Source organism: Heptranchias perlo, chromosome 25 (assembly GCF_035084215.1).
Source record: "Heptranchias perlo isolate sHepPer1 chromosome 25, sHepPer1.hap1, whole genome shotgun sequence".
In the NCBI taxonomy this organism is placed as follows: Eukaryota; Metazoa; Chordata; class Chondrichthyes; order Hexanchiformes; family Hexanchidae; genus Heptranchias; species Heptranchias perlo.
Window position 1 is genome coordinate 5,412,916 of NC_090349.1, and position 12,315 is coordinate 5,425,230.

Here is a 12,315-nt window from a genome sequence, read left to right on the forward strand (position 1 = left end):
CAGAGTAATCATTCAGCAAACATTCAGCACCTCAGCCATATCCTGCGACTATCTTGAAGACCCAGTGTAGTCTGTGATCACACTGACTCCTTATACAAAAAGGTCCTTGCTAACACTGTCACATCTATCCACAATCCTCTTTCCTTTGCTCTTTTGGCCAATCTGATAGCAGACTTTGTTACCCTCAGCTTATACCGATCCCTATTCCTCGTATCTTTTAAAATATTTCTGCTTTAGTTTAATTTGTCGTGAGACATTGGGATAGGATTTCCGAGAGGTTTCTCCTGGTCTCCCGCAGTAACTTCGGCAGAAACCCCGGAGAAACGGTGTCCCCTCTAAGAGACCACAGACTCCAATATCCCTTGCAGCCATGTCCAGTTTATGGTGTTTCCAGTGGGGTTGGTTTAGACTTTTCTTCCCCCGCTGCTTCCCATTGGTGACATTACATCCTGAGTGTCTCCTACAGCACCCTGGCCGGACCCCACCCACCCTACAGCACCCTGGCCAGACCCCACCCACCCTACAGCACCACGGCCTCATCCCACCCACCCTACAGCACCCTGGCCTCATCCCACCCACCCTACAACACCCTGGCCAGACCCCACCCACCCTAGAGCACCCTGGCCAGACCCCATCCACCCTAGAGCACCCTGGCCAGACCCCACCCACCCTAGAGCACCCTGGCCAGACCCCATCCACCCTACAGCACTCTGGCCAGACCCCATCCACCCTACAGCACCCTGGCCTCATCCCACCCACCCTACAACACCCTGGCCTGACACCACCCACCCTATAGCACCCAGGACTGACCACACCCACCCTACAGCATCCAGGACTGACCCCACCCACCCCACAGCACCCTGAACTGACCCCACCCACCCCACAGCACCCTGGCCTCACCCCACCCACCCTACAATACCCTGGCCTAACCCCACCCACCCTACAGCACCCAGGACTGATCCCACCCACCCCACAGCACCCTGAACTGACCCCACCCACCCTACAGCACCCTGGCCTCACCCCACCCACCCTACAATACCCTGGCCTAACCCCACCCACCCTACAGCACCCAGGACTGACCCCACCCACCATTCCTGATCTGACTTTCCCTCCCAGCAGCTACAGCCTCCCGCTAACTCAATCTCCACCACTTGTAGACAATGAAACCCCTTTAGTGTAAATCAGTTTAATTAGTTCGGTTTTTGATATTTTTAAACAAATATATATCACTGCAAATTGCCAGAGAATGCCATTTTTCCTGTCAGAATTTCATCCCTGAGCTCAGCAGTGGAGAACATTCTGTCACAGGCTAAAGAGAGGTAAAATCAGCCCGGATTTTTAAAAATTCATTCATGGGATGTGGGCGTCACTGGCGAGGCCGGCATTTATTGCCCATCCCTAATTGCCCTTGAGAAGGTGGTGGTGAGCCGCCTTCTTGAACCGCTGCAGTCCGTGTGGTGAAGGTTCTCCCACAGTGCTGTTAGGAAGGGAGTTCCAGGATTTTGACCCAACAACGATGAAGGAACGGCGATATATTTCCAAGTCGGGATGGTGTGCGACTTGGAGGGGAACGTGCAGGTGGTGTTGTTCCCATGTGCCTGCTGCTCTTGTCCTTCTAGGTGGTAGAGGTCACGGGCTTGGGGGGTTCTGTCGAAGAAGCCTTGGCAAGTTGCTGCAGTGCTTCCTGTGGATGGTACACACTGCAGCCACGGCGTGCCGGTGGTGAAGGGAGTGAATGTTTAGGGTGGTGGATGGGGTACCAATCAAGCAGGTGTCGAGCTTCTTGAGTGTTGTTGGAGCTGCACTCATCCAGGTAAGTGGACAGTATTCCATCACACTCCTGACATGTGCCTTGTAGATGATGGAAAGGCTTTGGGGAGTCAGGTGGTGAGTCACTCGCCAAAGAATACCCAGCCTCTGACCTGCTCTTGTAGCCGCAGTATTTATGTGGCTGGTCCAGTTAAGTTTCTGGTCAATGGTGACCCCCCCAGGATGTTGATGGTGGGGGATTCAGCAATGGTAATGCTGTTGAATGTCAAGGGTCGGTGGTTAGACTCTCTCTTGTTAGAGATGGTCATTGCCTGGCACTTGTCTGGCATGAATGTTACTTGCCACTTATGAGTTCAAGCCTGGATGTTGTCCAGGTCTTGTTGCATGTGGGCACGGACTGCTTCATTATCTGAGGGGTTGCGAATGGAACTGAACATTGTGCAATCATCAGCGAACATCCCCACTTCTGACCTTATGATGGAGGGAAGGTCATTGATGAAGCAGCTGAAGATGGTTGGGCCTAGGACACTGCCCTGAGGAACTCCTGCAGCAATGTCCTGGGGCTGAGATGATTGGCCTCCAACAACCACTACCATCTTCTTTTGTGCTAGGTATGACTCCAGCCACTGGAGAGTTTTCCCCCTGACTCTCATTGACTTCAATTTTACTAGGGCTCCTTGGTGCCACACTCGGTCAAATGCTGCCTTGATGTAAAGAGCAGTCACTCTCACCTCACCTCTGGAATTCAGCTCTTTGTCCATGTTTGGACCAAGGCTGTAATGAGGTCTGGAGCCGAGTGGTCCTGGCAGAACCCAAACTGAGCATCGGTGAGCAGGTTATTGGTGAGTAAGTGCAGCTTGATAGCACTGTCGATGACACCTTCCATCACTTTCCTGCTTCTGATCACTAAGCGGCAGCTCCTGCTGGGAAGAGTGCATGTGTGGACAGGATCGGGCTTGGCAGTGATGCTCTCAGAGCTTAGACCATAAATCCAAGTTCACATCTGAAGAATGGCTCTTGGACGAGGTACCTGAGGAAATCTTATGCATGTGGAACCTTGCACCTTCAGCATACAACTGAGGGAACGTACTGCATGACTCCCTGTGCTTCCAGAACATTGGCTGGCTGAGATATTACCCAGTAATGTACCCTCACCAAAGCCAACAGCCTTTCTATTCACTGACCCACTCACAGCTCAGCACTGCCCTGCTGCACTCACCTAGATAGCTGCTCTGCTGTTTCTCTCACACACTCACTGGTGCTCATACTGGAGGTGGATCAGCATGCTACCCTTAATAACCAACAGTGGTGAATTTCAAAATGTTTTTATTGAAGGTTTACATATTGTAAGAATGCATATATAAAACACAGTAATATAGGTTCCAACAGTGCAGAGATCTGAAGCGATTAGGAAGCAAGTAAAAAAAGGTGAAGGAATAGTATGTCTCTTGGGTATTAGGAAGAGGATAGTGTGTGTGTTGCTTATTGAGAGGAGAGTGCAGTAATTGTTATTATGTTTAATGTGTCAACTCCATGGCCGATTAACAAATCATGAATAAAACTGCGACCCTTTCATTTACTGATAAAGTTTGAGAGTCTGGTGAAATTAGGTGCCATATGTCCCAGTGACTTGAGAAGGTTTTGCAGCCCAGATTCACCACCTTGCTGGTGTGCTGACTTCAGCTTTTTGAGACTAACTTCCTGCATCGCAAGTTTATCAATTAACTGATAGAATAGTACTTTATCATCAAAGAGAGGCTGCAGGGACACTCGGCATTCGAGCTGAGAGAGAGAAAACTGACTGTTCTGCTTCTGCTCTGGGGTAAATGTTAGAACAGAGTACAGCTCCTGCAAACTCTTTACATCTTCAATAGCATTGTGAGCTTCATAACTTTTATTAAGAAAGGTTTTCACTAATTCAGTTTGCTTATAACTGTTAACCTCTGACCTGGGAATAATATCCTTGGTCAGCTGTAATGTATCCAGAAATCCAACCACACATCTGGCAAATTGATCTTTCATGGAGAGCTCTTCCCAGGCTCTTAAAATAACTGGACAGTCAAACTTCCAGATGTTGTGACCTGCTAACAGAGGCTTGTTAATAGTCTGCAGGAACTGGAGGAAATCTGCCATGGCGTCCTGGAGACTGCAGGTGGGCTGAGGTTCTCCTCTCAGGTACAAGATTCCATCCATGACTTGCAATCCATTAATGGCCGCAGCACCTGCTGAGATGGGATTGCTAGGCAGGGTGTACTTGTCAAAGATCTTCTCACCACTCACTGCCGAGAGCTGCACAATATCGCAGTTTTTTTCTAGAAGACAGAAATATGTTAAAGTACAATGGTCCTGTCCATACTGCATTTTACAGAGCTACCGATTCTGCCACATTCGGCAGGATCTCCAACTTGAGCATCTTCCAGCTGCATTGCACCAGCAAATCCTGACTTTGTGATTTCTTTCTTTTTTTTCCCCTGGCTGGAGAGCGAGAGGGAGTGAGCCTGCACTATGGAGGCAGGGCTATCCCATAATCCATTGCTACAGTGAAAGTCTCCTATTAAACCTCCGGTCCAGCGCTTTAACAGGAGCCCCTCATCGCTGTGTATTCTGGGGTAGCACACCCCCCACCCCACCAACCGAGAGAACAAAGAGAAAGCTTAGATAAATCTCGGAATGCCACCTTTGTATTGCACTGCAGGATGAAGTATGGACTGTATTTTCCATGTTGTTGGGGCAGACAGGGCGCATACCTCCCCTGTGACTCTTAATTGTAAACAATTTTACAACACCAAGTTATAGTCCAGCAATTTTATTTTAAATTCACAAGCTTTCGGAGATTTTCTCCTTCCTCAGGCAAATGTTTCAAGATCTCCTTGAAGCCTACGCATTTATACATTCATGTATAAATGCGTAGGCTTCAAGGAGATCTTGAAACATTTGCCTGAGGAAGGAGAAAATCTCCGAAAGCTTGTGAATTTAAAATAAAATTGCTGGACTATAACTTGGTGTTGTAAAATTGTTTACAATTGTCAACCCCAGTCCATCACCGGCATCTCCACATCGTGACTCTTAATGATTGATGTGGATTGGAGGGAGATGATCAGATCACCAATTCACTGTGAATGAGGAGACAGCGGCTCGTAACTGAAGGGAGACGTGACTCGGCCGCTCCAACCATACCCCAAAGAAAATCAGTGGCTCCATAAGTGGACACTGGGCTGGGAGTGAGACACAGAGACTGGGCTGGGAGTGAGACACGGATCGACTGGGCTGGGAGTGAGACACAGAGACTGGGCTGGGAGTGAGACACAGAGACTGGGCTGGGAGTGAGACACAGAGACTGGGCTGGGAGTGAGACACAGAGACTGGGCTGGGAGTGAGACACGGATCGACTGGGCTGGGAGTGAGACACAGAGACTAGGCTGGGTGTGAGACAGGGAGACTGGGCTGGGAGTGAGACAGGGAGACTGGGCTGGGAGTGAGACAGGGAAACTGGGCTGGGAGTGAAACATAGAGACTGGGCTGGGAGTGAGACAGGGAGACTGGGCTGGGAGTGAGACACGGAGACTGGGCTGGGAGTGAGACAGGGAGACTGGGCTGGGAGTGAGACACGGAGACTGGGCTGGGAGTGAGACAGGGAGAATGGGCTGGGAGTGAGACAGGGAGAATGGGCTGGAAGTGAGTCACGGATCGACTGGGCTGGGAGTGAGACAGGGAGAATAGGCTGGGAGTGAGACAGGGAGAATGGGCTGGAAGTGAGTCACGGAGACTGGGCTGGGAGTGAGGCACGGATCGACTGGGCTGGGAGTGAGACAGGGAGGCTGGGCTGGGAGTGAGACACGGAGGCTGAGCTGGGAGTGAGGCACGGATCGACTGGGCTGGGAGTGAGACAGGGAGGCTGGGCTGGGAGTGAGACACGGAGGCTGGGCTGGGAGTGAGACACGGATCGACTGGGCTGGGAGTGAGACAGGGAGGCTGGGCTGGGAGTGAGACACGGAGGCTGGGCTGGGAGTGAGGCACGGATCGACTGGGCTGGGAGTGAGACAGGGAGGCTGGGCTGGGAGTGAGACACGGAGGCTGGGCTGGGAGTGAGGCACGGATCGACTGGGCTGGGAGTGAGACAGGGAGGCTGGGCTGGGAGTGAGACACGGAGACTGGGCTGGGAGTGAGGCACGGATCGACTGGGCTGGGAGTGAGACAGGGAGGCTGGGCTGGGAGTGAGACAGGGAGGCTGGGCTGGGAGTGAGACACGGATCGACTGGTTTGGGAGTGAGACACGGATGTGTTGCATGCGGAAAACAAAAACATGTCACAGTCTGACACAGCACCTTAGCAAAAAGCAGAGGGAGTCTCATTCAGATCAGACGGTCATTACCCAGGCCTGTGGTTTCCAAGTCAAAGAACACCAGGGTCTCCTCTGTGTTCCCTGGAGGGGCACTGGATCCATCGCTGGTTGGCTCAGCACTGGGTGCAGCACCACCGCCATTGCTCGGTGTCATCTCTGCCACTCCATCACTTGCAACCTGCTGAATGTAAAGTAAACAGGCAGGATTCACCAACAGAACCAATTTTCACTCACAAAATAAAATCATTTTATAATTTTATCGGAGTCAGATGGAGCACTCTGTTAAGATCTGGTGGTGATTAACAATCTAACTGTACCAGGATCTGTGCCTTTTGTGTAGTAATCGCAGTCCTCATTGTCACACTGCAAGGACAATTCAAAATACTAGTTTACCAAAATCAGTGTTTCTGCCACTGATTAAAAATCAGAGATAAAGGTTAAACCCCACGGAATAAAGAACCTTTATTTTTTTCCAACATACACTGTGAAAAGGATTTTGAATAGTTAAAACAAAAGCAAAATACTGCAGATGCAGGAAATCTGAAATATGAAGAGAAAATGCTGGAAATGGTCAGCAAGTCAGGCAGCAACTGTGGAGAAAGAAACAGAGTTAAAGTTTCAGGTCGATGGCCTTTCATCAAAACTGGAGATTTAACAGTTTAGAAGCAATTACAGGGCCTGGGGAAAGGGGCGGCGGGAGAGGGGGGGACACAAAGGAAGGTCTGTGATAGGGTGGGGGGCAGGAGTGATTAAATGACAAAAGGGACGATGGTGCAAGGCAAGGAGGGTGGGAATGGGACAGGTTAAGAAACAAAAAATGGGTCCAGAGGAGCTTTAAATGGCTACAGCAGAGTAGCAGGGGTATGGAAAATGTGACAAAGGAGAAGGGTCTCCCGTGACCCTGGAATGTGGTGGAAGAAAGAATTTAGAGTCAGTTTAACTCCATCTGTAACTGGACCGAGCCTGCTCCAAACTTATATCAGCCCCTTACGATGGAGACTCTTAGCCTGGTATTCAAGCCTGGGTCTCAGGTGAAAGGACAGTGAAATCTTAGGGGGTTCTGAGATCTATAAAATACATCATTTATTTCCACTGACACAAACCGTGACATCTGGTTTGTGAATGGTGTAACGGTTAGGTGCCCAGAGAAGGTCCCGCCCTCCTTATTATCGCTGAATTCTTTGATATATTTCACAGTCCTACAGACTATGTGTACAGGAGCCTCACTCAATTGCTTACCACAGGAGATGCCATTTCTCTCACTCAGTGAAACCGCCAAATCTCGCTGCAAGACCTGCAAAAAACAAACAACTCAAGCTCAGAGATGAACCATTTGCCCCTTTTCTTTCCTCTCAGTTTTCTCCTCTCGTCTCCTGTAGGAATACCGGTTCCACGGCTATCAGCAGCCCTCGGGTATCTCCCCTAAGCGACCATTTTTCATGTGTGAGCCTAATGAGTGTCAACAGGCTATTCAATCATGTGAGGCATCATGCCCAACGCACATACACTTTCCAGCGTTGTGTTTTTGTAAGATAGTGAGAAGATTCTGAGAAGCTGCTAGTCTACCATGAGATGAAAATAATACCGCCTCCGACAGAGACAGATACCAGGAGCAGGATGCAAGTACCCATCCGGGAGTAGTGGGTTATGAGAGGCGCAGGTTGCATAACGCAGGGACAGTGCAGATAAAACGGATCATTCTATTCCGAGGGTGTTAACGCACCACGGTCACACAGATCTGCGTCTGGAACCAGGTTCTGGTCGCCCTGGGATTATCAGCCAGCAGATGTTTCCTGTTTACCTAAACTTTGATCCCCTGAACTCACCGACTGCATCAGTGTGGCATTTTCCCATTTCTCACACCGGCTGTCCCACCGCCTGACTGAGTCAGATTGCGAGTTAGGGCCATATGGGCGCAGTTTTCCATGCCCACAGAGACTGAATTGAGACTGCCCAAACTCGTTTGACACAGGACACTTACAGCCAACGGACAGAGGAGACCCCCACCCATCGACTTGGGCTGGATCCAGGCCTGGAGGTGTAAAGCAGCGTCTAACCTGCTGCCAGATCGACCATTTCCCCTGCATCTGGCGGGAGTCTCAGGCCCTCCCACCCGAGCGTCGCAACTTTCCACCTGCACAATGCTGGCAAACTCTAGCTCCGCTCCTCTCCTTTGCCTTTCCTCGCTATCTGCATGCGGAATATAGTAAAATCCACAGCACCAGTGAACATGCTGCATTGAGCTGCATGGTCTGGGGGCTAGTAGCAGATTCTCCCAGCAATGTGGCTTCTAGGGCAGTGCTCATGGGTTTAACCCCAGGTGCTGACACCGGTACACGTTCGCCACCACTGCCCCCCATCTCCTCCCCCCCTGCCCCCTCAATCTCCTCCCCACCCCCCTGTCCCATCTCCTCCCCAACCCCCCTCAATCTCCTCCCCACTCCCATCCCCCAATCTCCCCCCTGCCCCATCTCCTCCCCCCTGCCCCCCCAATCTCCACCCCACCCCCTCCCCCAATCTCCCCCCTGCCCCCCCATCTCCTCCCCTGCCCCAATCTCCTCCCCACCTCCCCCCGCCCCAGGGGTAGAAACAGAAACATAAAGCGAGAAAGAAGAGAGAGAAAAGGAGACGAGAGGGGAAACCCCATTATTACTTTCTCGATTACACTCAGCGTCAATTCTATTTTCAGGGTGATCAGATAAGATTACCTACCGGTCGAAGTGATATAGATTGGATTCCCCTCCTGCTCCCTTCGCCTGCTTGTCAATTACCTGTCAGTTTCACCGACTGGCAGCCACTCGGTTTGTCACTTTCTGCCGATTCCTTTTATCAACAGGTTATTTCCCTCCAAATCAAGTGACGCGAAGTCTCCTGTTGTGAAGATCTGACTCACCCCGGGTGCGGTCCCTCGGCTCTCCCTACTCTCCGGTGACTCGCCCACAAAGAGCTATCTTTCATGCTTCAGCAGGTATTGACTGTGGAGGCACCACAGGTGAGGCCGCTCCCATCCTCGCCCAATATCCACATACGTGCACTTTCCAACATTCACTGGACACTGGTCAGAAGTCGGAATCCTGGCTGATTCCCTCTCCCCTAACCCAGGTGCACTTAAACTAGCCCTGGCCCCAACTCTTGCCCCGATTGAGATCAGCCAACACGGTGCAGATTGGGGATTGAGATCGGGAGCTTCCAGTTCCCCCGATTTTTAAATTTACAGCTCATGGGAATTATTTCTGCAGCTGCTGAGTTGTTGTTTAACCTCTCTATGGGACAGCCTCCCAGCTGCCCCACACCCGCAACCCGCAGCTACATCGGCCCTCAACCTGACTGGTAAAGAGGCAGAGACAGGTGTCTTGCTCGACTCTCGCTGCTGCTGCGTTACCCCCATTGCAACTCGCCAAACCTTCTCCCTCGTCAATCCCCAGTTCCCTGAGAATGACCCCACCGTCACCCGAATGCATCCCATAGTATAACCCTCATTGTAAGCATCTGCAAGCATCGTGCGAACTATAATCGGGCGTGTATATAATTGTGTACAAAATTATGAGGGGCTTAGATAGAGTGGATAGGAAGGATCTATTTCCCTTAGCAGAGAGGTCAATAACCAGGGGGCATAGATTTAAAGTAATTGGTAGAAGGCTTAGAGGGGAGCTGAGGAAAATCTTTTCCACCGAGAGGGTGGTGGGATCTGGAACTCACTGCCTGAAGGGTGGTAGAGGCAGAAATCCTCAACTCATTTAAAAGTACCTGGATGTGCTCCTGAAGTGCCGTGACCTGCAGGGCTACTGACCAAGAGCTGGAAAGTGGGATTAGGCTGAATAGTTCTTTATCGACTGGCACGGACACGATGGGCCGAATGGCCTCCTTCTGTGCAGTAAATTTCTATGATTCTATGAACTCTGTATCCAATCATGGCGAGCACGGGTATAAACTTTCTGTATAAACAAGTAAAATAAACTCTCCCCAGACCCATAGAGTAGTAGCACGTATCCCATCAACACAGGGACCCCCGCAAAGCCCCCTTCACTTCACACCAACTGTCACTTACAGCGTTTTGCTCGTCCCTTTACCCCCAGTAGTTTCTGGTCCTTTGCCCCCAGTAGTTTCTGGTCCTTTACCCCCAGTAGTTTCTGGTCCTTTACCCCCAGTAGTTGCCGGTCCTTTACCCCCAGTAGTTTCTGGTCCTTTACCCCCAGTAGTTTCTGGTCCTTTACCCCCAGTAGTTTCTGGTCCTTTGCCCCCAGTAGTTGCTGGTCCTTTACCCCCAGTAGTTTCTGGTCCTTTACCCCCAGTAGTTTCTGGTCCTTTGCCCCCAGTAGTTGCTCGTCCCTTTACCCCAGTAGTTTCTGGTCCTTTACACCAGTAGTTGTCGGTCCTTTACCCCAGTAGTTTCTGGTCCTTTACACCAGTAGTTGCTGATCCTTTACCCCCAGTAGTTTCTGGTCCTTTACCCCCAGTAGTTGCCGGTCCTTTTCCCCCAGTAGTTGCCGGTCCTTTACCCCAGTAGTTTCTGGTCATTTGCCCCCAGTAGTTGCTGATCCTTTACCCCCAGTAGTTTCTGGTCCTTTACCCCCAGTAGTTTCTGGTCCTTTACCCCAGTAGTTTCTGGTCATTTGCCCCCAGTAGTTGCTGGTCCTTTGCCCCCAGTAGTTTCTGGTCCTTTACCCCAGTAGTTGCTGGTCCTTTACCCCAGTAGTTTCTGGTCCTTTGCCCCCAGTAGTTGCCGGTCCTTTACCCCAGTAGTTGCCGGTCCTTTACCCCAGTAGTTGCTGATCCTTTACCCCAGTAGTTTCTGGTCCTTTGCCCCCAGTAGTTGCCGGTCCTTTACCCCCAGTAGTTGCTGATCCTTTACCCCAGTAGTTGCCGGTCCTTTACCCCAGTAGTTGCTGATCCTTTACCCCAGTAGTTTCTGGTCCTTTACCCCAGTAGTTTCTGGTCATTTGCCCCCAGTAGTTGCCGGTCCTTTGCCCCCAGTAGTTGCCGGTCCTTTGCCCCCAGTAGTTTCTGGTCCTTTACCCCCAGTAGTTGCTGATCCTTTACCCCAGTAGTTGCCGGTCCTTTGCCCCCAGTAGTTTCTGGTCCTTTACCCCCAGTAGTTGCCGGTCCTTTACCCCAGTAGTTTCTGGTCCTTTACCCCAGTAGTTTCTGGTCATTTGCCCCCAGTAGTTGCTGGTCCTTTGCCCCCAGTAGTTTCTGGTCCTTTACCCCCAGTAGTTGCTGATCCTTTACCCCAGTAGTTGCCGGTCCTTTGCCCCCAGTAGTTTCTGGTCCTTTACCCCCAGTAGTTGCCGGTCCTTTACCCCAGTAGTTTCTGGTCCTTTACCCCAGTAGTTTCTGGTCATTTGCCCCCAGTAGTTGCCGGTCCTTTACCCCAGTAGTTGCCGGTCCTTTACCCCAGTAGTTTCTGGTCCTTTACCCCCAGTAGTTGCCGGTCCTTTACCCCAGTAGTTTCTGGTCCTTTACCCCCAGTAGTTGCCGGTCCTTTACCCCCAGTAGTTGCCGGTCCTTTACCCCAGTAGTTGCTGATCCTTTACCCCAGTCGTTGCCGGTCCTTTACCCCCAGTAGTTGCCGGTCCTTTACCCCAGTAGTTGCTGATCCTTTACCCCAGTCGTTGCCGGTCCTTTACCCCCAGTAGTTGCCGGTCCTTTGCCCCCAGTAGTTGCCGGTCCTTTACCCCAGTAGTTGCTGGTCCTTTACCCCAGTAGTTGCCGGTCCTTTACCCCAGTAGTTGCCGGTCCTTTACCCCAGTAGTTGCCGGTCCTTTACCCCAGTAGTTGCCGGTCCTTTACCCCCAGTAGTTTCTGGTCCTTTGCCCCCAGTCGTTGCCGGTCCTTTGCCCCCAGTAGTTGCCGGTCCTTTACCCCAGTCGTTGCCGGTCCTTTGCCCCCAGTAGTTGCTGGTCCTTTACCCCAGTCGTTGCCGGTCCTTTACCCCAGTAGTTTCTTCACCCGCCGCACGGAGCGAGGATTCCCCAATAAAGTTAAGCCGGGTGATGTAACACTCCTTGTGATTGGTTTGGAAAGCCGTGTCCTCAGAGATTGCGGGAACAGGCCGGGACATGATCCGAGCCGGAGGAGGAGGAGGAGGAGCCGCAGAGTTCAGACCTCAGGACCTCACACTCTCCCAGACATTGCTGCACTTTCCGGCTGTATTACAGTCTCGAACATGCAGCCGCCCCGCCTCACCCCTCAATGCAGCCGCT

The 12,315-nt window shown here is 51.4% G+C and overlaps 1 protein-coding gene across 12 annotated transcripts; it reads right to left on the minus strand.

Annotated features, from left to right (window-relative positions):
- Nucleotides 1-3,079: 3,079 nt before the first annotated feature.
- Nucleotides 3,080-12,315, minus strand: LOC137341949 (protein PML-like). Of its 12 annotated transcripts, none has more exons than XM_068005490.1 (4): nt 12,045-12,315; nt 7,352-7,406; nt 6,143-6,290; nt 3,080-4,082 (listed from the first exon to the last, which is right to left on the minus strand). In XM_068005490.1, the coding sequence occupies exons 2-4, from the start codon at nt 7,364-7,366 to the stop codon at nt 3,343-3,345; spliced, it is 903 nt and encodes a 300-aa protein (XP_067861591.1). In that variant the 5' UTR covers nt 7,367-7,406; nt 12,045-12,315; the 3' UTR covers nt 3,080-3,342. The 12 variants fall into 12 exon arrangements, with proteins under 12 accessions (XP_067861591.1, XP_067861581.1, XP_067861589.1 ...); XM_068005480.1 differs by having other exon boundaries at nt 6,143-6,293; XM_068005488.1 differs by having other exon boundaries at nt 12,022-12,315.

What these genes read in the sequence shown, in the direction of transcription:
- LOC137341949 (XM_068005480.1), bottom strand. An exon ending in CTTGGAAACCACAGGCCTGG is followed by an intron (nt 4,083 to 6,142) that starts GTAATGACCGTC and finishes TCTGTCTTCTAG; the next exon opens with AAAAAAACTGCGATATTGTG.